A 25185-nucleotide genomic window follows, 5' to 3' on the forward strand; every position below is an offset into this window, starting at 1 on the left:
AAAAAAAAAAAAAAAAAAAAAAAAACCCTGGCACTCTTGGCTGTCAAAAAAGCAAAATTTGTCTTTCTAAGAAAATAGTCTCTGTCTCCCATCCCCAGCTCCAACCTTCTACAGCTACTGTTTTAGATGGTGATTCCTGCAACTGTTTTGGGTCTCCTAAAGTGTGTCCCTGATGTGTTGGGCACTTTCCTTGGCTCATCAGGCAAATTCTCAAGTGCCAGAGTATGCCAGGGGCACCCCTTCCTCTCCCCAGGACAGGCGCAGAGAAGCAGATGGGTCTCTGACAGGCCTGCAGCAGACATCCACTTGCCCTTAAGGGCAGTCTAAGGTTCATCTTCAGACCTAAAATCTTCTAATGTTCCAAATCAATATTTGGCCACATGTTTATTTTTTATAAAGAGATGGCCTGGCTAGTTGCAGTGGCTCATACCTGTGATCCCAGTGCTTTGGGAGGCCAAGGTGGGAGGATCACTTGAGGCTAGGAATTTGAGACCAACCACAGCAACAAAGTGGACCACGTCTAAACAAAAGCTTAAACCATTAGCCGGGTGTAATGATGTGCACCTGTGGTCCCAGGGACTTGGGAGTCTGAGGTGGGAGGATCGCTTGAGCTGGGGAGATAAGAGGCTGCAATGAGCCATGATCGTGCCACTGCCCTTCAGCCTGGGCAACAGAGTGAGACCTCGTCTCTTAAAAACAAACAAAAATAAAAGAGAGATGGCCTTATTCTGATTTCCTCCTTTATCCTCTGATGCTACTCACATGGAGAATTTGAAAGTACAAAAGAGCCTGTTTATCCAAATGCACATGCACACGCACACAGGGACATTTTAAAAACTCGATCTGGCTTCTCCATCACCTCTAACCCTCCTCCTTGCTGCTCGGCTGATACAAGCCTAGGCCTCCATGGCCATGAGACTGTCTTAGGCCTGAAACACCCTTGTTTTCTCCTCTCCTGGGACAGCCCCAGAGGCCACACCATGGCCTTTGCCCAATGCTCAGAAAGTGCTTCCAATGCGGTGATGCTCTTGTGCCTGGTGGAGCCTCTGCAGGGTCTGGCCTCACTGTCTCCAGCAAACTAAAGGTTACTCAGAGGGTTTTTTGTTTTTGTTTTTTTTTAAATAAATTCTGCTTCATTTGTTACAGTTCCTTCCAATTTTCACACCCGTTAGAGGCAAAGTCAGAGTACGGAGATGTGAAAATCAAACGGATGCAATACAGTCATTGTTAGAATTAGGGAAGGGGCTAACATCCCCTGGGGTAGGATGAGACTCTAGAGACTTCTGGGTTAGCTGAGAAGGTACCTCAAAGTGATTCTGTTCTTTGTTGCTCCTTTCATAGAACTTAGGTCACATGGGACTTACAGGGAATCTTCAAACCTCTAGGGGATGGTTATCCCGCAAATGCAACTTTGTTTATAGTGTATTTTAACTTCCTATGTGTAGGAAAATCACACATTTGTAGTTTCTTTTTTTTTTTTTGAGATGGAGTCTTGCTCTGTGGCCCAGGCTGGAGTGCAGTGGCATGATCTCGGCTCACTACAACCTCTGCCTCCTGGATTTAAGCAATTCTTCTGCCTCAGCCTCCTGAATAGCTGGGATTACACGCATGCGCCACCATATCTGGCTAATTTTTGTATTTTTTTTTAGTAAAGACGAGGTTTCGCCATGTTGACCAGACTGGTCTTGAACTCCAGACCTCAAGTGATCTGCCCATCTCAGCCTCCCACAGTGCTGGGATTACAGGTGTGAGCCAGGAAAATTACACATCTGTAGTTTCTAATCACACTCTGCCTAGAAGCCCAACTAGGTTGTCAGGGGCGTCCACAGTGTGATCCTGAAGGGAGCTCCCCAGTTCTTGGAAACACGCCTGGGGCGAACGCTGAACATGCTTGACGTTGCCTGGGCTTCATCATGCTTTCCCATAGCGTTTAAAGAAAATGCCTCGACCAGAAGCATTACGCTGTGTGGTTTTATGAGTTTCATGATTTTTTCCTTAGAAATGAAAAAAAATTCACTCCATGAAAAGACGAAAGGAAAGCTTTATTTGACAGTGTATCAACTGTCAACCACGATTGCTCCAGGGGAAATATGCAACTAGTACCAGGAGCCCCAGTTTGGGAGGAGTGCCTAGGACATGAAGTCATTAAGGAAGAAACGTTTGGGAGTCGGGCAAGAAGTGACAACAGAACAGTGAGAGCCTGACCACCAATCTGGAAGCTTCTGAGTACTTACTTGTAGTCTGGAGATGTCCCATCCAGCCACTTCCATTCATTTTCATGCTCTGAGTCTGTGAGGCCGATCCAGTGGCTCTCTCTCCCTACCATCTGTTTTTTTATCCATTGCTGGAAAACAAACCAGGGATGGTGCGTGACTATTTTTCAGAACAGATGTCTCAGGCCTTCTTCTTTTATTTAACATTCAGAAAAAAGGACAATTTAAAAGAGGATGTTTGTCACAATGCGTAGCCTGCTTTTGCTTTCTGCTTTTTTCTTGCTAGTTGCTCTGTTTTGCACTGTTTGGGGGGCTTTGACTTTTTCCTCTTACAAGTTTACAACTGATGTTAAAGTGAGGATCTTCCTCTAAATCACACAGACAACTCAGTGAATGTCCATTGGTTCCACCTCCTCCTACCACCCACCCCTTTCTCCCATGTCCTAATCATAGGAATAGTCATGATATTATTGGGCACTTCCTCTGGGGTGGGCCCCATGTGCAATGTGTTGCACACAGTGTGTCTTCAAGCTTTTATAACCACCCACTGAACAAACATGAGAAGCAGCTGAGCTGGGCTTGGGCCCCGGTCTATGTATTCTAAAGCCCAGGTGCTTGGTCACTCTCTGCCGTGTGCTCATTCCAGTCAGTTACTATAGGAAACATCTGTTTACAGGATTGTGTCTGCTGGAGATAACTTAGGGAAAAGGGAGGAGGCTGCTGGAATGGTGTGGTATCAAAGAAAGCGCTGCATTGTTGCTAGATGGGCCGCAGTTTTGGTCTCAGTCTGCATAAACCTTGCTGGACCTCAGTTTTCCTATCTGTCAAATGAGGATAATAATAATACTTATGTTCCAGGGTTGTTGTGAGGTTTAAGGGAGAAGATGCCTCGCACAGTGCCTGGCATATAGAAGGGGTCTAATGAGTGGACACTAGCATTACCATGTGTGGGCCCTGCCTCCTCAGCCTTCTTTGCTCTTCCTGACTCCTCTGGGGCCATGCGTGGTCCCTTGTACCCCACTCCATCCCTACAGTGTTCATGCCTCTGTCTCTGCCCCCACAGGTGCCTGGTGGCAGCCCTCAAGCTTCTCTGCATTATAATTATTTCAACAGCCACCAGAAGGAGCCACACATCTCCAGGCTTGATAAGTAATATCTTCCAGGAAGAATCATGAAGATACAATTCCAATGCCATGAATGCTTCTAGCCACTGGATAAAATCCAAATCTCTGTGATGTTGCCTCCCATGTTTACGTGACTAGGAATTCGTGATATCTCCGAATCCCCAACAAGCCTGCCATTTCCAGATGTAAACTATCCTTAAATTATAGTTTCCCCGACCAAGTATGTGGCAGGCATACCTGTTCCTCTCTAGTGTTTATGAAAACGAGATGGGAAGACTTGTCTTCACAGAAAAGCTTTGCTTCCTCAAAATTTCTTTCTCAACCGAAAATAGTAGCATTTGTCTGTGAAGTTCTTCCAGTGAGGCGGGCAGCCTAGGAATGCAAAAATGGAAAACATTGATTAAAAAATCACAGAAAGCACTCTGCTCTTCTTCAGTTGTGTTTCAGAGGCCAAAACTGTGGTCCTGCTGGGAGCAGCCTGAGCATCCCTGCATGAGGCCCACAGCTGATGTTCACGGACGTGCTCGCAACAAGCATGAGCCCAGAGTGGACTGCAGAGCACAAGCCAAAACCACACAATCTGGAAAAGATCTTTGACTGGGTCTTTGTTCTTCTGCGTCTGGATCCGTCTTCACAATGACAGAAATAACAGAAGCAACAAGAAGAAGCAGGGCAGGCACAGATGTTCAGCGTCAGTCTGGAATCACATGGAACCTATGAACAGTTGGATGTGAGAACCCAGCACCAAAACTGGGCTCAAGGATCAACAAAGATAACCCAGGCCTCACCAACCAAAATCAAAAGAATAGGGGTTGGGTTGAAGGAGAGACAAATAGGCTTGGTTGCTAACCAAACATTTGAGTTTTGTCAAAGGTTTAATTATCAAAAGACTAGAAGGCACCGTAACATCTAACACCTCAAAAAGAAATTAACTGTAGTCATCAAAAGCTGAGGGTTCCATCTGCATGTTGATGGAGCTAACGGAGGGAGCCCATCTATCCCCAGAGTGAGGATGTAAAATGAGGCAAGAGTGGTCAGAGCGGCCAGCCGCAGGCTTCCCTGAAGGAAATGTTTTGCATTGTGTTTGTCTTCTGAGGGCTGCCTCCTATAAATAAACAAGTGCAAGAGCCGGTGCCGTGGCTCACACCTGGAATCCCAGCACGTTGCAAGACTGAGGCAGGAGGGTTGCCAGAGACCAGGAGTTCAAGACCAGCCCGGGCAATATAACAAGACCCTGTCTCTACAAAAAATGAAAATAAAAAAGTAGCCAGGTGTGGTGGCACACCCCTGTGGTCCCAGCTACGCAGGAGTCTGAGTGGGAAGATTGCCTAAGCCCAGGAGGTCAAAGCTGCAGTGAGCTATGTTTGCACCACTTCACTCTGTCATTCCAGCCTGGGTGACAGAGTGAGGCCCTGTCCCATACATACATAACATACTACATAAAACAATGAGTGCTAGAGAATCTGATGGTGTTTACAGAGAAACACATGACTGGTGTGCAGACCTGTTTTGGCAGCAGGGCTCCTGTGCCAGCCCCTATGATGCCTTTGCTGTTAAATAATATGGAGCGGGGGACAAGATGTGGTGACTCACACCTGTAATCCCAGCACTTTGGGAGACTAAGGCAGGCGGATCGCTTGAGGCCAGGAGTTTGAGACCAGCCTGGCCAACATGGCGAAAAACCCTCTCTACTAAAAATACAAAAATTAGCTGGCCGTGGTGGCACACGCTTGTAGTACCAGCTACTTGGGAGGCTGAGGCAGGAGAATTGCTTGAACTCGGGAGGTGGAGGTTGCACTGAGCTGAGATCACGACATGGCACTCCAGCCTGGGTGACAGAGTGAGACCCTGTCTCAAACAAAACAAAACAAAACAAGTAACATGGGTGGGGCCACACACTAGGGGCTGGCTCAGTCTCAAGCACATGCACTGCCCTGTCCCCCTGGCTGGAGGGAGGACTCGGACTTACCATTGTCCTCTGGTGCCGGGGTTGGTTCATTCTGCAGGGCCAGGGGCACCACTGCTCCTGATGGGCCGGGAGGGCCGGGGGGGCCCTTGGGGCCTGGCATGCCTGGTACCCCAGGCAAGCCTGGCAGTCCCCGAGGTCCAGGAACCCCAGGCTCCCCCACAGTGCCCTGCAGTCCCTGGAAGCCAGGAGGGCCCTGGGGGCCAGGGAGTCCTTCTTTGCCTGGTGGGCCTGGGGGGCCTGGGTCCCCACTGGGGCCCTGAGGGCCGGGCTTCCCGGGGGAACCACGGGAACCTTTGGGGCCCTGGGAGCCTTTAGATCCTTTGCCGCCACGCTCTCCGGGGGGACCTGCTGGTCCAACTGGGCCTCTCTCACCCGCAGGGCCAGGCGGTCCAGGTTCCCCCTTCTCTCCTTTCTGTCCCTTGTTGCCAGTTGGACCAGGGGGTCCCTGGGATCCTCTGTCACCTTTCGGACCCCTGGGGCCCGGTGGACCTAAAACATAAATTTTAAAAAAAGTGTCAACATGAAATCCACTGTGAATGATAGTTATGAATGATTTTTCTTCTTACAAAATCTCTAAACTAAAAAAACCTGGCATACAAAATATACACATTAGGGAAAGATTATTTGTTTATCATACGACTGTTGACTGTTATGGGCTAAATTATGTCCTCCAAATTCTTATGTTGAAGTCCTAACCCCCAGCACCTCAGGATGGGACTTACTTAGAGACACGGCCTTTACAGAGGTCATTGAGTTAAAACAAGGTGACATGGGTGACCCTAATCCAATAGGACTGGTGTCCTTCAAGAACAGGGGATTAGGTCACAGACCCATAGAGGAAAGATCACCTGAGGACACAGGGAGAAGATGGACACTGCAAACCAAGGAGGGAGGCCTTGGAGGAAACAACACTGCTGACACTTTGATCTTGGACTTGCGGCCTCCAGAACCGTAAGGAAAGAAATGTCTGTTGTTCAAGCCTCCCAGTCTGTGTACTTTGTTACGGCAGCCCGAGCAAGCCAAGATACTGTGTGTTCTTCAGTAAGTTCACCCTTCCTCTTCAAGCTTTGAGAATGTATTGTAACGGTGCACACCTTTTTAGTGCCCCACTGAGGTCCTTCATGGTGACGCTGACAGCCAGGGGCTTATTCTTCACAGTGACTCACACGATTAAACTGGGTTCTCTTAGTCACCTGGGCCTATGCTGTCATCAGCAGGAAAGTTGTGCAGACCAGGATCAGGATTTCCTCTTATTTATTTCCTGTTTTCCTTACTTTGATAAATATTTATTAAAGACCTATTATATGACAAGCACCGTGTTAAGGTATTATGGGATAAAGAACTGAAGGAGACCAAAACATGCCATCAGGTGTTGACAGGCATTGATGTATTAATTCTCTCCCTATAACCAAGCCTGTAACTTCCCTATAACCTCTCTCTCTGTCGTAGCCCAGCTGGCATGCCTGTGCTATCCACCAAAGCTGTGGGGACGCTGGTGTCCTTAGGGCTGGGCCTCACTCACCCGTGGGCCAACTCAGAGGGACGGGAGGTCTCTGTGGGAAAGCCTGGTGGGGCTTTGCTGCCCATTGTGGACAGGCGTCCAAACTCTCTGAGTTGCTTTGTAAGTCTAATAATATACATAAGGAAGGTAGGCTAGAGAAAAAAGTTATGTGGACCATCAAATTGGGAAGAAAAGCAAATACTGCTCATCCCCATCATCCCGCAGAGGCCCACGAACACAGGATTGTTTTTCTTTCTTTAATTTCTCAGAGGTAACAGGAAATTTCACACAAATAATCCCCTACCAGGAACTGTATAGTGAGACAATTTTCAAGGTACTTTCACATACATTATGCCACCTGATCTTGCCTGTGATGTAGAATTCTCACTGGACAGACGAGATGCCAGACTATTTGTTCGAGGATACTTAGCTACTAGGAACAGATACCAAGGAGAGTAAGACATGGTCAACCACAATTTAGTAGTGGAGCTGGGGCATGAACTCCGGTCTTCTGATGTTGAAATGAATGAATCTGAGAGTTTCTGAAATCTCACAATTCTGCATGAACAATAAAAGGCCACACTTATTCTCTCTCTCTCTCTTTTTTAGCGACAGAGTCTCACTTTATTTTTTTAGAGACAGTCTCACTCTGTCACCCAGGCTGGAGCACAGTGGCATGATCATAGCTCACTGCAACTTTGCACTCTTGGGCTGAAGCAATCCTCCAACCTCAGCTTCCTCCCATGTAGCTAGGACTACAGGCTTGTGCCACATTACCTACTTTTAAATTTTTAATTTTTTTCTAGAGATGGGGGTCTCACTATGTTGCCCAGGCTGACCTCAAATTCCTGGCCTCAAGCGATCCTCTCCCATCGGACTCTCAAAGTGCTGGGATTACAGGTGTGAGACACTGTGCCTGGCCTTACTTTTTCTACAGAAGCAGAAAGCCTGTAAAGTTAGAAGGATAGAAGTGCTGGAGCAATGGAGGATGGGTGGCAGATCTACCCTAAGTTCCTTTATCCCTCCTGCTCCTTGTCCTCCCTCTCCCATTGGTCTGAGGACAGAACCATGAAGAAATCCTTCCCACCTTTCTAGGGGGATCTCCCTGTCTCCTTCCCCACCCTAGGTCTTGATGGATGTCTACTGTACCCTAACATCCACGGCTCCCAGTCAAGCCAATCCATCTGTGTTCTCTCTTAGCAGAAGCTTAGGCTCTGGACTTAGTTTGCTTATGGAAGGCTACTCATATGCTGCTCACAGATTTATTAGCAGGACCCTCTTCCAGTGGTAAGAGAGTTTATGCTAATGGCAAGGACTGGCCTAAATGCATTCTTTCTAGTGTTATCTGCTCCATAAATGGGAGACTTTAGAAGACTTAGGGATGATGAAGTCACTTCTACCTAGACCCATGTCACTGACCTCTGCCCACAGCTCCTGTTGACTCCTACTTGTCGTCAGCAACCCTGGGCTCTGAGCCCTTATTTGCACCTGCTAGTTGAAGGGTCCATTTTCTCTGGTTCTGCCAGCACCTCTAACCTGCGTGTCCACAGCTGAACTTCTTGTCTCTTTGCTGTGCATGTTCACCTCTCATCATCCCTTCTCCCACCACATTGCCACAACCCTCTTTTCCTTGCCCTGACCCTGGTCATGACCCTAGTGCAGGCTCTCTTCTTCCCACCTCTCTCTGTCTTTTTTGGAAGGTGTTCATGGTAACTTCTTAATTGATCTTCCTACCTGTGATTCCTCTCCATTCATTCCACTCTGCCTTTTATCTTCCTTAAGCCCAGCTCTCATTTCCACTTGCTCAAGAATATGCAGCCCCACCTGATCAGTGTGGCATGAAGGCTCCTCCCAGCCTAGTCTCGCCTGTGTTTATTCTATCGTCTTCTGTACTTTCCACACATCTCTTCTCTGACAATTTCCTCTGCCCATGTCCTTAGGTAAAATTCCTGGCATCCTCCCAGGCCACTTCAGATGGAAGTTTTCTCTTCTTCTCTAATCTTTTAGTTCTTATTTTTTCTACTCAAGACCCTTCTCCACGTCTAGCCCCTTGTAGGGTCTGGCCCATAGTCACTATTAAGCAAGTGTTTATCCAAATACATGCGCATCACGGTTAAAAAGTCCAGCACTCTAATGCTCACATTTTGTGCCCCAGGTGAGATCAGAAGGGATAGGTTTTTGGGGAAGCGTGACCTGCCTGGTGTCCTGCATCTTATAATATTCTCTGTATCAGGTGGGCTGTGGCTGCCACTATGAAATAATCATAAGGAGATCCATCTTTCCTTGCTACTGACCCTCATGAATTAATCCAGTGGGTGTCCACATCCACAGTTGGACGTTTTTTCTGCCTAACCTGGTCAGGCTCACCTAAATGGCCTATGCCATTTAGTAAAGAGAGGGAAGGCAGACTTTTGCTGCCAGATCTATCTCCTTTAAAAAAGTAACTTAGTGCCTCTGTGTAGCTGGGAAATAGCATCCCAGAGATGAATAGTGGTGAAGGTGCCACGTACCTTCCCCCACAACAGATGTAGCATTATGGATAGTTCTAGGGAAAACATACTGACAATTTAGGCCAAAACAAAACAAAAAATTCTAGTGTATGTGGAGTAACTGCAAAATTAAACTTTTTTCTCAACTATTTCTGTTTTACTTATGTTCTGTGTTTAACTTTAGGAAATCCAAATAATGAAGATGGCATATTGGGAAATTCAAGTGTTTTAAGAAATAATCTTTAGCTGTATTCTCTTAATTTTTTTTTTTTTTTTTTTTTTGCTGATAATTTGTGTTTCTCCATCACTTACATCTGGGGTTGGTGCTATCCTTGCAAGTTACAGGAAATGAGTTTACCTGTGACCATGAAAGAGGAACTGATCACAGGCTCGAGTCTGCTGGTGGGGGGAGCTGTATTTTTTCAGAACACCTTCTTCTAGCTTCTGACAGAGTTCCAAAGATACAACTCTCCCTTCCTCTCCTGACATGAATCCAAGGCCTCCCTCACCTGGGGTGAAGCTTTTCATTCATCCTGTTTCTTTCTGGGGTAGGGTAGTTTATGGTGTTCAGCCAGTTTCCTCTGGACTGGAAGTGGCTATTGAATCTCCCCACCCACTCAATGTGTAAGTTGTGGCTTATGTGAAGAACAACAAAAAACGTGGATCCCACAGATAGCACAAGATTCCAGCAGGTGCTAATCTCCAGATCTTGTAAAGGAAGGGAATAAATACTGGGGGGAAATGCACGTTTTTGCCGTTAATAAAGATCTACAGTTCTACTTGTGATTGATTTCCCAGCTGGATTAGTGTAAAAACCAATTTCCCCATCTGAAGTACCACATCCATCTTAAATAGGTTACCTGTCTTTCTCTTAATCAGATAAGGCTTCATATTCCTGACTGTGGCTAAACTGGCAAGTACACTGTGATTGGTGTCTTCCACTACAGTTGCCCCAGCCTTCCAAAAACCAAAGGAGCTGGCACTCTCTGCCTTCAGATGCTGGTTAGGTCAAAACATATTCTATATGTCTTACAGATCAGGAGATTCACATAATCTACTTTGGTTCATTAAGACAGGCTAGAAATTTCCTGGATTTCTTTTTTCTTTTAAAAAAATCGTTGAGAAAAGAGCTAAAGCCATTTAAAAAGTCAACACTGGATCCTCATAAAAAGTAGATTATTAATGCCAGGGCTTGTTTTCCTCTAGGACCCGGGATGCTGGCACTGCTGATTAGCATCTGGATGATCTCAGGCTTTGAGGTCTCACTTGAATATTTTATTGGGCAGCTGTCAAGGTGAAAATAAAATGAAATAATAAAATAAAATGGAAGCTGCCCTTAGTGCCTGAAAGCAAAAAAAAAAAAAAAAAAAAAGAACAGAGTATTTATGAGCTTGTGCAGCAACAACTTGAATTCAGGGTTGAGAAAGCCGCAGCGCCGCGTGGAAACATGCGATGTCCTACATGGAAGGACATTTGAGGTTTGCCTTCAAACTGAGTGAAATTTTAACTCAATGTCAAGGCCAAGTACGGGTGGCTCACTGGCTCAGGTTTCTGAAATGCCAGGATGCCCATGTGGCTGGTAAAGCCGTCACAAGCTCCAGAGATGCCTGAATATGACCAATACCAGAGCTCCAAGCAGCCCGGGGTTTGTGCTGTCAGTGACACCTCTACCCCCTCGTCCCCAGGCCCCACAGTTTTGGGAGTCTTGAAAATCTGTATTTTCTAAACAAGCAGTTCAAAGAGGATGGAAGACTTTAAATCATTGTGCTGTTTGTGCTTTGATAAATCAAACTGTAGGCCTGAGAAGTGCCCAGTCCAGTTTCCTACGCAAGAGAAGTTTCAAATGGGTTTTCCAACAAAACCGCTGGTGCTTAACAAAAGGAAGAGAAACTGCTTTAATTCTCACTGCCATCCAAAATCTTAGAGACTCAATGTTAAGACCCACTGGTGGTAAGATTGGAAGATAGACAAGGTAGAGGAAAAACAGCGATACAATCCAATGTTTTCTTCTCATTTAAAATCTACTTTGAGGCCAGGCGCGGTGGCTCAAGCCTGTAATCCCAGCACTTTGGGAGGCCGAGACGGGCGGATCACGAGGTCAGGAGATCAAGACCATCCTGGCTAACATGGTGAAACCCCGTCTCTACTAAAAAATACAAAAAACTAGCCAGGCGAGGTGGCGGGCGCCTGTAGTCCCAGCTACTCAAGAGGCTGAAGTAGGAGAATGGCATAAACCCGGGAGGCGGAGCTTGCAGTGAGCTGAGATCCGGCCACTACACTCCAGCCTGGGCGACAGAGAGAGACTCCGTCTCAAAAAAAAAAAAAACAAAAAATCTACTTTGAATGCACTTAAATTAATCAAATATTTATTAAATGCCTACCATAGGAAAAAATCATTGTGCTTCACTGAGGTGAAACGGAATGTACAGATTAAAAAAATACAACTGGGCTTCTGGAAAGCCTTGGAAGTGCCTTGTCCACAGAGCAGGGTGTATTTAACCAGTTTCTTGCCAACTGTCCATGATCTGCTTCTGAGCCTGTTAATGGCTGCTCTCCGGGATCTCCAGCCATGCCGTCTTGTTTGGGGAAGTGCAGCACGAGGGAGTGGTTGGTAATGGGAGGAACTGAGGCCCCTGCCTGACCCACACTGTGCTGTCCCCTGTCCCGTCAGCCTTCATGTGCACCTTTCAAGGTTCAGCTCAAATGTCAATCCCTACTGAAACTTTAACCAACTGCTCTGCTGTCAATAAACTCTGTCATTTCCACCTCTCCAAACATGTTATCTATTCATGGTGGAAGCATGAGTTTGCAACTAGACAGACCTGAGTTTGGCACTGTCTGCCATTTACTAGCTGTTTGGCCTTGGATAAGTTACTCAGGCTCTCTGAGTCTCAGTTCCTTCCCCTGCAAATAGGGAACGTCAATAACTCCCCCCTTAAAGAGTTGTAACAATGAAAGCTGATAATTTATCCAAGGGCTTAGCAGCGTGATTGGCATAGCACAGACACCCCAGAAATGTGGCCTGAGAAAATGAATGAAAGCTAGCTAGATGTCAGCATCCCTGGGGTCTGATTCATCTCTAGGGCTGGGCACTAGAAACCAAGCAGTAAGTACTTTTAGACTCAAATCATCTTTAACCCCGCATGTGTGATTTTACTCTTTGTGCATATGAAGCTGTTTTGTTTTCCACTGATGTACTGGCTACAGGTGCAGCAGAAGGGAAAGCTTTGAAGGAAGTGACCTTATTTACATTTGGATGTTATGCTGACCCCACTCTAGACACTGCACTAAGTACTTTCTATTACTTCTTCGGGTCCTCATAACTCTAAAAGGTACACACAGATGAGCAAACAGAGGCACTTGAGAGGATAAGGAACTTGCTACATGAATCCAGCCCTGTCTGATTGCAGAGCTCTTGTTCTCACTCATTAAATCTGATGCCTCTCGAAAGAGCAGAGAGGGAAAATGTCTGGTTGTACAGGAAGGATGCAACTGACCTTTCCTTAGTTTGCAGAGGAACAGCCCAGGAGTTGGAGTGATCTTTGTACCTAGAAACATGTGTGAGAAGTCCTCTATGTACATAATTAGAATAAAAATCTTTATATTATTTGTATCAAAAAATAAGGCTTTTTTTTTTTTTTTTTGAGATGGAGTTTCGCTCTTTTTGCCCAGGATAGAGTGCAATGGTGCAATCTCAGCTCATTACAACCTCTGCCTCCCGGGTTCAAGCGATTCTGCTGCCTTAGCATCCTGAGTGGCTGGGACTACAGGCATGTGCTACCATACCCGGCTAATTTTGTCTTTTTAGTAGAGATGAGGTTTCTCCATGTTGGTCAGGCTGGTTGTGAACTCCCAAAAAATAAGGTTTTCTTAACAAGGCTTCTTGGCTGATGGATGTAGAGATAGATGTTCACATCTATCTCTACACTATCATCTGCCTTCAGCACAGTTAGTCAGCTTCAGCTCCCACTTCTTAATGCAGCAAATGTCTATGTGGCTGAACTGGACAGTGAGCACTGGGGTTCATTAAGTGTGAGTCAACAGGAATTTTCTAGAAAGCATCAGATTATTTTGAATCTTGCAGACGCCAGCCCCACATAAGCCAATGTTAATCCATCCTGCTTTATCCATCTGCCCCTCATCCTCAGGGATGAGATCTGCATGTACAGAAAGGGAAAGGTGCTAGAGAGAAAAGGTGTGGAAGAAAACACTTGCATTCAGAAGTGGAGTTCGTTCTTCCCCTCAGTCTCTCATTCCCTTGGAATACCTGCTGGGTATTGCTGGTCTGGAGGCAGTGGAAGAGAGTGAATAGAAAGGGACCAGCTTGGTTGGCCTGGGAAGCTTCTCAGATCAACTCACAGAAAGTACAGTGAACAAGACCAGGAATAAATGTGATAGTGTCTCTGAAGCACCTTGGAGCCTGGTTTCAGAATTGAGATTTTTTTTTTTTAATCACATATGCTTTTCCATGAGTCAGAAACCTCATTCTATTATAATAGACATCTTCCCCTTAAAGTGTCTACATGGGCCTCTCTTTTTCTGCAACTCCCCAGTCTGGATCACCATCCACCTCATTGCTCATGCTAAAGACTTAGGAAACATCCTGTTCCTCTCTTTCACTCACTCCCCACAGCCAATCCATCAGCAGGTCCTGCCCGCCAGTCTCGTCCAGACACTCACACCAACCCCCTACTGTGTGTTCAATTTCTGTCCACATCACCCCCAATCCCTACGACACACAGGTATCTCTTGGCTGCCCCTTTGCTTCTGGGCACATTGGGTAGGGAATTCCAGGGTCCTGGGCACAAACATGGACAAGCAGGGTTTGGTGTGGGCTCTGAATACTCACAGCACCTTGAGGCCATAGACTCCTCACCTCAGCAGAGGCTTGGTTGGGGGAGGCCGGCCGGGACCTCCTAAAGCTGGGGTCCCTGTTGTCAGGGCAAGGAAAGGGAAGCCCTTGATTCTATCTCCAACTCTCCTCCTAAATGAGGGCACCCACTTCTCCCTTCTCCACTGCCAGCATTCTAGGCCAACAGCTGGTCCCTGCTCTCACTGACCCCTCCCTGCTCTCTATCATCTCAACATCTTGCTTAAAACCTCCCCCTCACACTTAGAATAAAATCCCAACTCCCTGACCTTCTAGGCTCCCTCTGGGGTGACCGGGTACAGTGGGGAGGGGCACACACTTTCGGTGACTATCCTTGGAGTTAATGGCATAGGGTTTGGCACCAGACAGCCAAAGTCTGTTCATTCCTAAGACAGACCAGCTTTAAATAAGTACAGATGGCTGTCTTGTTCTCCACTGAGCAGTCTCTCCTAGGGGTGAAAGCTCCCAGGTCCTCAACCCTTCCTCACAGCACATGGTTTCTAGCTGCTATCATTCTGGTGCTGCTTTTCGGAGCATGCTGATCTGGGAATGTCTCTTTTGAAAGGGGCTCCTCAAAGTAAACATTATGTTCCAGAGATGGTCTTGGCATACTGAACAGAGTCAGATATTACTTCCCTTTTTATTAACACAGTCAAAGATCACATTACCTTCCCTGGAAGACACATTTAACTGCTTCCAGTCAACTAAAATCCCCATGTTTCATGCACACTTCCTTCCAGCCATGGCTTCCTATCAACATTTATCTGTTTTGTCTCATCCATTTATGAGCAGGATTTTACATGTATTCCTATCTACTTCATTTGGTTGACATCTTGATACTCTTCTGGCCTCTCTAGATCATTGTGGATTATGATTATATCAGCCACTGGCTGGCATATTCAGTTTCAAGTCACACAAGCATTGCTTCAGTAGGTCATCCATGCTAGTCACTGACAAAGCTATTGAACAGAATCCTGCCATCTGCTATCCGCATCCACCTTCAGCCTCACAGGGACTTATTAACTAACTACCATTTGTTATTCTTGATCATTCGACCAGTGTGGAGGAAATACCCCAAGGTGGCCCCTAGTGACTCATGCTCTTGTGTAATCCCTTCCCCTTGAATGTTTGCTTACAGTCCATCTTCTCATGCCCTGAAATTCTCTTTATGTTAAACTACCTAAGGGTGAGGACCATTTGCTTTTCTCTGTATTACCCAGACTGCTGAGCACAGCATCTTCCACATAGTACTTTCAATGTAAAAACTGTGAAAATAGTTTGTGACTGGAAAATACTATTAATATATGATGCTGTAAATCTTCAACTATAGACTTAATCTGAGTCAAGGACTTTTAATTTGCATGGATGATCTGGATAACAGTAAAATTCAGATTATATGTATGTATTCATTCATTTATTTATTTAGGAGATGGGATACTGCTATGTTGCCCAGGCTGGTCTCAAACTCCTGGTCTCAAGCGATCCTCACACCTCAGCCTCCCAAAGTGTTAAGATTACAGGCATGAGCCACCACACCTACCAGAACTCCTCTGTGGCCTTACAGTTACTGTGATGGCAAACCATTCATCTACTCATGACATGTAACTCCTTTAATGGTAGCTTTGTGACTTGAAAAACTTGATCTTGCTTTCAGAGGAGCCCAATTTATGTTGCATTGAAATGGCTCACAGATGAAGAAAATTCAAATTAACCAACCTTTCACTCAACAAATAATTAATGGAGCCCCTTTAAGTACTGTTCACAGATTCTTAGTTACACTTCTTTTCAAGATGTGGAACTTAATTCCCCTTGCATTGAGTGTGGACTGGACTTAGTGACTTATTTCTAAGAAACAGAATACAGTGGATGTGATGGTGCGTGGCTTCTGAGGCTAGTATGTCATGGTAGCTTCCTTCTTGTTCTCTCTCTTGAATTCCTTGTTCTGGCGGCAGCCAGCTGCCACATTGTGAGGACACACAAGCAATTTCACACAGCAAGGAACTGAGGCCTCCTGCCAAGAGCTATGTGAATAGGCCACTTTAGTAGCAGACACTCGAGCCACAGTCAAGCCTTCAGATGACTGCAGCCCTGGCTGAGATCTTGACACAACCTCATGAACAACAGTGAGTCAGGACCACCTAGCTAAGCTGCTCTTGAATTCCTGGTCCACAGAAACCACAGAAACATATGAGATGATTAATATCTATTGTTTTAAATTGCCAAGTTTTACAGTAACTTGTTATGCAGCAATAGACAACTAATACAAATACAAATTCAGAATTTCGACTTACCTTGCAGTATTGTAAAATTCTTGATGAGCTGACCATGCTTGGAGTCTACTAGCTTCATTTCTTCCATAATCACTGATAAGTTGGCTACTTCAGTGTCTAACCTCGACCTCATCAAATCTTGTTGCATCCTGAGAGAAACAGAATCCAAACGGATGTTGGCCAGGGTATTATTCAAGGAGGTCAGATCATCCGTGTGTTTGGTTAGGGTATCTGTGCAAGTGGTCCTGACTTCATTTAGATTGCTGGTCAGCGTCCGCAGGTGGTGGGCTGTGTAACTGATATTGCTAATGATGTTCACAATATCTGTCTCAAAGAGCTGGAAGCGTTCCTCCAGTTGGTTGAACTTGATGGCTGTTCTATTCTCTGCATCTTTGTGTAAGTCCTGCAGGTCTTTCAGGTTCTGCTCATTGGCTTGAGAGATAGTGGTGATGTTCTCCATCTGACCTGTGAATGAGTTGAGCTGGCTGTTCATATCCTCCAGGGTGTCATTGTTGGCTTTGGCCAAAGCAGAGTTGTTGGCAGCCAGCGTCTGCAAGCTCTGCACTTTCTCCTTCAGCCAATCCGTGTCCTTCTTGGCTTGAAGAAAAACCTGCTGCAGATTTTGAAAGTCGTTCTTGATTCGCTGGATAGCCTGGCTTGTGTCATCCACAGACCGCTGCAGATTCGTGATGAGGTTCCTCTGCTGTACCTGGGTCAGGTTCAGGTTGTTGAGGTTCATGATGACCACGTTATGAGAATACATTTGGTTCTGCAGATTGCCCTGGAGCACGCTGGTATCTTGCTGCAGATTCGTGACATAGCCATTATACGCCTGGAGGGTTTTGTTCACAGTGGTGATGAGGAAAGAATTATTCTCCAAAGTTTCTTTCAGTTGACTCTGCCTGTCCACCAGTGCATCCCCGCTCGCCTGTAACTTCTCCAGCGTATCCTTGTTCTTGCTGGTTTTTTCTGTAATCTCACGAAGTTGCTGACGGAGATCTAGAATGTCTGATCTGAAGGTGGAGAGTTCTGAGTTGGTGCTGATAGCTTTCTTCCCAGTTTGGTCACCTGGAATAAGAAATATCTGTGACTTACATTGGTGGTGTGGAGAAGTGTTCAGTCAAGGCCAAAGATCCCAAACACACTTAACTGGTATGCACTGTATTTTAGATGCAAAATTGGCAGTATAAGCGGACAGCTCTGCATTAGTAAGATGTACATATCTATTTTTTTTTTTTTTTTTTGAGACGGAGTCTCGCTCTGTCGCCCGGGCTGGAGTGCAGTGGCCGGATCTCAGCTCACTGCAAGCTCCGCCTCCCGGGTTTACGCCATTCTCCTGCCTCAGCCTCCCGAGTAGCTGGGACTACAGGCGCCCGCCACCTCACCCGGCTAGTTTTTTGTATTTTTTAGTAGAGACGGGGTTTCACCATGTTAGCCAGGATGGTCTCGATCTTCTGACCTCGTGATCCGCCCGTCTCGGCCTCCCAAAGCGCTGGGATTATAGGCTTGAGCCACCGCGCCCGGCCGTACATATCTATTAAAACTGGGTCCTGGGGAATCAGAAAGGATGCCCAGAACTAGGAATGACAAACTTGGCTGAACATTTTTCTCAAAGAGGGAGGGGGAATTTACTAGATTTTAGGGCAGTGGGCAGGATGTCAAGAAGAAAATAACCTTTTAAATTTCCCAATTTTTTTAATGAAAGCAAAAATCAAGGAATAGAATATGCTAGGATCTTTTACTTCATAACTTAATTTCTACAATTCTTCTATGTAAAGTATTTCAAAAGTGCTCAGTAAATTCCTATTTATCTGACAGTTTTTTTTTTTTTTTTTTAATTTTTTTTTTTGAGACGGAGTCTCGCTCTATCGCCCAGGCTGGAGAGCAGTGGCCGGATCTCAGCTCACTGCAAGCTCCGCCTCCCGGGTTTACGCCATTCTCCCACCTCAGCCTCCCGAGTAGCTGGGACTACAGGCGCCCGCCACCTCGCCCGGCTAGTTTTTTGTATTTTTTAGTAGAGACGAGGTTTCACCATGTTCGCCAGGATGGTCTCGATCTCCTGACCTCGTGATCCGCCCGTCTCGGCCTCCCAAAGTGCTGGGATTACAGGCTTGAGCCACCGCACCCGGCCTGACAGTTTTTAATAAAGGGTATTTGTGGGTTCAGTCAGGATTGATCTTCAGATATTATTTGGTACATAATAGTATTTTTGGCAGGACATAATTCCAAAATTGACCCTTAACTTTAAAATTTAAGCATTTGAATTAAATCATGAGGGAAGACTCAACATGCAACACAAAAATTGAACGTCCTTCTGGGTGAATGGGGAGTTTATAGCAACATCATTCTAAGAGGCTGTGGTCATTTATGCAGAGTCAGGGGATTTCACTTAATGGTTCAATCTTGTCACAGATTACCTAATTTTTTCAGGTCACTTTCCACTGCTGTGAGCTTGTCATCATAGGTTTGGCGAGATGTCTCCATGCCACCGGTGACATTGTCCATTTTCTCTACAACTAAGATTTGGAAAATGATGCATTAGTACACATACCTGCTCATGTTTGATTTTTCAGTTTCAAAACAAGAGATCATTTCATTATGGAACAAAGGAAACAGATTGAACAAAAAAAGTGTCACTGAAATCAAATATAGGAAAGAAAAGCCATCTTTTGGAAAATAACTTACTTGCCACAAAACCCAGGGGTACAATTTACTTAGTTGAGAATTGTATGTTCTTAACGATTCTTATGATTCTATAATGCCTTGGATGTTTCAGAAATCATTTGGAACTAATTTAAAAATTTTCATGCATTTTAGAAGTCCCTAATCTGTTATTTCCTATATTAATTTCCATAGACGAAGGCACAGCACACTGTGAAAATTTACAAAATGTTGCCACTCATCAGCTTCCCTAACATTCTTGGCAGGTGGGACTCATTTACCTAGAAGAGGATTCCATGGGTAAGGAAAACCCAGCTCAAGTCTATACATAAAATCATCATAGAAAGGACGCAGTCAAGGGTGTCTGCCACTTTCTGTTATGAGTTCCACCACAACGCCCTGGAAATCTGCTTTTTGTTAGTGACAATGGATTCTGTAGTTTATCAATTCTCAAGTAGATGCCTGAGTGGTGTTTCCAAACAATGATTTGCCAAGAAGTATTTTTTGATAGCGTCTTCTTGATTGTATATGATAGGGAAAGTAATGCTACTGATAGTGTTTGGTTGTGTCCTCACCCAAATCTCATCTTAAATTATACTCCCCCAATTCCCATGTGTTGTGGGAGGGACTTGGTGGGAGATAATTTGAATAATGGGGGTGGTTTCCCCTATACTGTTCTCCTGGTAATGAATAAGTCTCACAAGATCTGATGGTTTTATCAGGGGTTTCCACTTTCGCATCTTATTTTCTCTTGCCGTCTGAAATGTTAATCCCCAAGACAAAGGGGAAAATGTCTTCAGGGCATGCCAGAGCCTTCACAGCAGCCCCTCCCATCACTGGCCTGGAGGCCAAGGAGAAAATGGTTTCGTGGGCCGGGCCCAGGGTCCCCATGCCGTGTGCAGCCTAGGGACTCGGTGCCCTGTGTCCCAGACGGTCCAGCCATGGCTGAAAGGGGCCAATGTAGAGCTGGGGCCGTGGCTTCAGAGGGTGCAAGCCTCAAGCCTTGGTAGCTTTCACATGGTGTGGAGCCTGTGAGTGCACATAAATCAATAATTGAGGTTTGGGAACCTCCGCCTAGATTTCTGAGGATGTATGGAAACTCCTGGATACCCAGGCAGAAGTTTGCTGCAGGGGCAGGGTGTGCATGGAGAACCTCTGCTAGGGCAGTGTGGAAGGGAAATGTGGTGTTGGAGCCCCCGCACAGTCCCTACTGGGGCACTGCCTAGTAGAGCTGTGGGAAGAGGGCCCCCGTTCTCCAGACCCCAGAATGGTAGATCTACTGACAGTTTGCACTGTTCACCTGGAAAACCAACAGACACTCAACACCAGCCGTGAAAGCAGAAGGGAGAGAGGCTGTACCCTGCAAAGCCACCGGGGCTGAGATGCCCAAGACCATGGGAACCCACCTCTTGCGTCAGCACGACTCGGATGTGAGACCTGGAGTCAAAGGAGATAATTTTGGAGCTTTAAAATTTGACTGCCCTGCTGATTTTGAACTTGCATGGGGCCTGTACCCCTTTGTTTTGGCCAGTTTCTCCCATTCGGAAAGCCTGTATTTACCCGATACCTGTATCCTCATTGTATCTAGGAAGTAACTAGCTTGCTTTGGATTTTACGGGCTCATAGGCGGAAGGGACTTGCCTTGTCTCAGATGGGATTTTGGACTGTGGACTTCAGGATTAATGCTGAAATGAGTTAAAACTTTGTGGGACTGTTGGGAAGGCACGTTTTGTTTTGAAATGTGAGGACATGAGATTTGGCAGGGGCCAGGGATGCAATGATACAGTTTGGTTGTGTCTTCGCCCAAATCTCATCTTGAATTATATCTCCCAGAATTCCCACGTGTTGTGGGAGGGACCCAGTGGGAGACGATTTGAATCGTGGGGGCAGTTTCCTCCATACTATTCTCGTGGTAGTGAGTAAGTCTCACAAGATCTGATGGTTTTATCTGGGGTTTCCACTTTTTCATCTTTCTCACTTTCTCTTGCCGCTGCCATGTAAGAAGTGCCTTTTGCCTGCCACCATGATTCTGAGGCCTCCCCAGCCATGTGGAACTGTAATTCCAATTAAACTTCTTGTTCTTCCCAGTCTTGGGTATGTCTTTATCAGCAGCATGAAAACGGACTAATACAGCCACACTAAATAAAAGCTTCAGTTCTTATTCATTTTCAGAAGGCAGTAATTCTCTACAGCTATGAATTCAAGTACACGTTTCTAAAATGTTAAGAGGACATTTCTCCGAAAGTGACTTATGTGAGATCCAGCTTCTAGCAGCTTGGGATCAACTCTGATTGTCCTTCTTGGTATCAATAGCTTTTAAAAAAAGACTTCAGGCCGGGCGCAGTGGCTCACGCCTATAATACCAGCCCTTTGGGAGGCCAACGTGGATCATTTGAGGTCGGGAGTTCAAGACCAGCCTGGCCAACATGGTGAAACCCCGTCTCTACTAAAAATACAAAAATTAGCTGGTTGCGGTGGTACACGCCTGTAATCCCAGCTACTTGGGAGGCTGAGGCAGGAGAATTGCTTGAACCTGGGAGGAGGAGGTTGCAGTGAGCTAAGATCGTGCCATTGCACTCCAGCCTGAGCAAGAGTGAGACTTTGTCTCAAAAAAAAAAAAAGACTTCAAAAAATGAGAACATGCTTTATATACCAATTATGAGCCAACGGATGCAATTTATTGTATTCATCACATGTTCTACCCACGCACGACTGTGTGAGATTCTCCTGGCTCCTCTCAGGAAGAAGTAGTAAGTTCCCATGTGTTTGTGTGACCCAAAGTGAACGGGCTCCTTGGATCCTGGAATTGTCCCTGGAGAAGTTCACTATGTTTTCCCTCAAGCTTCTACCATCTGGTCATAATGAAATGTGTGCACTGCAACAAACGCTGTCTCACACGAGCCTTTCCATGTATTCTCTCTACCTAGAATGTTCTTCCCTGTTTTTTTTTACTGAGCTAAGTCCTATTTGCTCTTCAAGACTCTGCTTGTCACTTCCTGTGGGAACCCTTTCCTGAGGTGCACCTTGCAGAATTCCCCTGGCAAGCAGTCCTTTCTCTATTACGGGACTCACTGCACTGTGCTGTCACGACTTATCTACTGTTATATCCTTTAGGGCAGGAAAATTTACATTCAGTTCCATCTCTCCCTCTTAGCTCAGTGTGTAGCACTACTAGGTAGTCACTGAATATATATTTATTATGCCATTTATTTATTTAATTTTTTTTTAGATGAAGTTTCACTCTTGTTGCCCAGGTTGAAGTGCAATGGAACAATCTTAGCTCACTGCAACTTCTGCCTCCCAGGTTCCAGTGATTCTCCTGCCTCAGTCTCCTGAGTAGCTGGGATTACAGCGCCTGCCACCACACCCAGCTAATTTTTGTATTTTTAGTAAAGATGGGGTTTCTCCATGTTGGTCAGGCTGGTCTCGAACTCCTGACCTCAGACGATCCGCCCACCTCGGCCTCCCAAAGTGCTGGGATTACAGGCATGAGGGATTTATTTAAATAAGTAGCAATCTGCCTGCTGAGCTACAGGGCATGCAAACACATATGTTTCCCAACCAACCCAGGGAAGCCTGAGCACTGGCAATGAGTAGGACATTTCGCTGAGTAATTATTATTTTTAAAATTACTACATAGACACAGAAGTGCAGTTACAATAATCTTAGGATTGTTTCATAGGTACACATACTCCTAAATCCCTGGAAACTCTGAAGAATAAAATGTTTCATATGTGTTTTTAGCAAAGCTAATTTTTAAGAACTAAAATACAGAAATGTTTACAAGTTTACTTTCAGTTTTGATCCTCAAATCAAAACATATGCCTCGGTCTGTCCTCAAACCACATGCAGGATCTCAAGTCCTGCCCTTCTTTCCTGGAAGCCAAAGAAACCTCCAAATATGCTGACAGTCAGTTATTTTCTACCCTTTCTACTTTTTCTTCCATTTGAGTTTTGAAAAACAGAGAACTGTCACGGGCAGATAATTCAGGTTTGTGTAGAATAAATACAAAAGGGATAAATACATTCGTTAAAAAAAGAACAAAACAATCTGTTGACTTTTTCTTCTGTGCAGCAAGGAAACTATTTTCCCCGCCCACAAGTGCTAATAAACAGCTTACATGCGTTGGGGGGTGTGTGTCTTTGTTTAAAAATAAGACCTGGTATAAAGCTGGAAATGTTAGGATTGCAATGCTGGAACCTGCTACTGCATAAAAATACCAGACTGGTGCAGATCCAGAACTTACCCTTGCTGTTAACAGCACATAGCACTTTTATTGGCTTTTATTCTGAATTTATTAGCACCAATTCTCAATCAGGAATATAGTCTCAGAGCCATCCTATATTACCCTGGAAATTCCCAGCCTGCAGACATAGACCTCAGTTTGTAGACCATTCTCATTTGAGAAAAATGAGCAGGACACATGGAAGGGTGACCATCAGTCTGGTTTCTTATGTGCTCTCCTGTATTGGAAACTGTTTCTTAAGGTAGAATTTTTCTACAGAATATTGATGTTTCAGGTATTATACCTGAAGATCTGTCCCTCTTCAAGTATCCAAAGTATAATTCTCTAGGACACTCTGACAATAAAACCTTTTTTATAAAAGCACTTCGGTATCATCCCTTGGCCTGGGCCACTAACTTCTTCTTCCCTTCTGTTGACTCCACTTCTACTTGAAGGTCCACTCCACACCTCACTACCCGATTGTACTCAGCCACACCTACGACTTGATTCCACTGCATACCAACTCGATCTCTATTTGAATGATAATCATAACAGCCTCTATCTATCGAGTGCCTGCTCTTTGCCGGATGCACTGCACCATCACTGCAGCGAATCCTTCCAACTGCTGTTTTGCAGATGAAGAGACTGAGGCTCAGAGATGTTCAGTAACTTGCTAAAAATCACACAGCCTGTCAGGGACTATGTGGGATACCAGGCTGGAAGGTTTAACTCCACAATCCATGCTCTTTCTATAACTCCATATCGCCTCTCTTTTGGTATTTCTTTTTCCTAAATCTGGTTTCCTCCAATAAAGAATCCCTTAAGGGGAAGAATTATTTCTCTTTATATTCTCTTTAAAGTTAACATCACCAGACATTTACGAAGCATCTGCCATGTAGGTGGCATAGTGCTAGATATTGAGGATTCAAGAGACACGGGCCGTGCTCTTGGCCCTGAGGACAGAGCACAGAGCTCCTAGCTGGTGCTCACACGTGTTTGTACCAGACTGATCATGGCACTGTGGGATACATACTTCTCTCCGGGACCTGCAGCTTCCCAGTAACATCAGTTACACTCCCCTGGAATTTAATGACGGCATTTCTACCTTGAACACCATTTTATAGGTTTCCTTACAGAAATACAGAAAATCTGATTATAGGGTGTTATCCTGGATCCTAGAGCGCTCTCCAGTGTGATTTGACGTGTACTTTGAAAGCCTAAATAGTAATCCAATTGTAAATTTCTACACTGACCCAGCTTAGCAGCAAAGTAGACTACCAATGACTAGGAATGTTGAATTAAAGGAGATCCTTATAGAGAAAGATTCAGATTTCTGTCTTATTTCTTTATCCTAATTACCTTTAGAAGGCTGCCTCTTGGAAAGGATAATGGAGTAGGATTTTCCCGTTCAGGAAATATTCTGGAAGAAACATGACCCGTTGAACTTAAGAGATGACTCCTGCTATGGAAGCTCTGTTGACTAATGATAAAAAGCCTAGGGCAGAGGATGTACCAAGCTTAACTGTCCAAGAACATGTTTTCTGCAAAGTGGCTGAGGTGCCTCACAGCCACGACCACTGCACAAACCCTGTCTGGGTGACTAAGCGACTCTCTGGCTTCTTCAGCAAATTCTCTTGAAGGAAGCTCATTGTATTCTAACTTGTGGCTACGGAAGTAACATGAAAGAAGTAAAGAACAATTTTGAGCAAAACAGTATGAAGTTGCCTTTGCCAACTCTGAAAATGAAAGTTTTACTCCTTTCCTTTCAATTTCTCCTTCAGAGGAATGCCTTATTGCGCTTCCTTCATTGAATATTCTTTTCTTCCTTTCTTTTTTAACAGAGAGAGTTTCTCTAGACTTCA

At 45.2% G+C, this 25185-nt stretch overlaps 1 protein-coding gene across 1 annotated transcript in view; it reads right to left on the reverse strand.

Moving 5' to 3' along the window:
- COLEC12 (collectin subfamily member 12) overlaps positions 1-25185 on the reverse strand; it is a 192649-nt gene that overhangs the window by 13805 nt on the left and 153659 nt on the right. The window contains 6 exon segments of the mRNA XM_017873539.1: positions 2235-2344; positions 3575-3647; positions 3649-3709; positions 5307-5795; positions 16458-17504; positions 18854-18952. Of these exon segments, the coding sequence (XP_017729028.1) occupies positions 2235-2344; positions 3575-3647; positions 3649-3709; positions 5307-5795; positions 16458-17504; positions 18854-18952 (1879 nt within the window).

Source organism: Rhinopithecus bieti, unplaced genomic scaffold, assembly GCF_001698545.2.
Source record: "Rhinopithecus bieti isolate Rb0 unplaced genomic scaffold, ASM169854v2 scaffold_6946, whole genome shotgun sequence".
Lineage (NCBI taxonomy): Eukaryota > Metazoa > Chordata > Mammalia > Primates > Cercopithecidae > Rhinopithecus > Rhinopithecus bieti.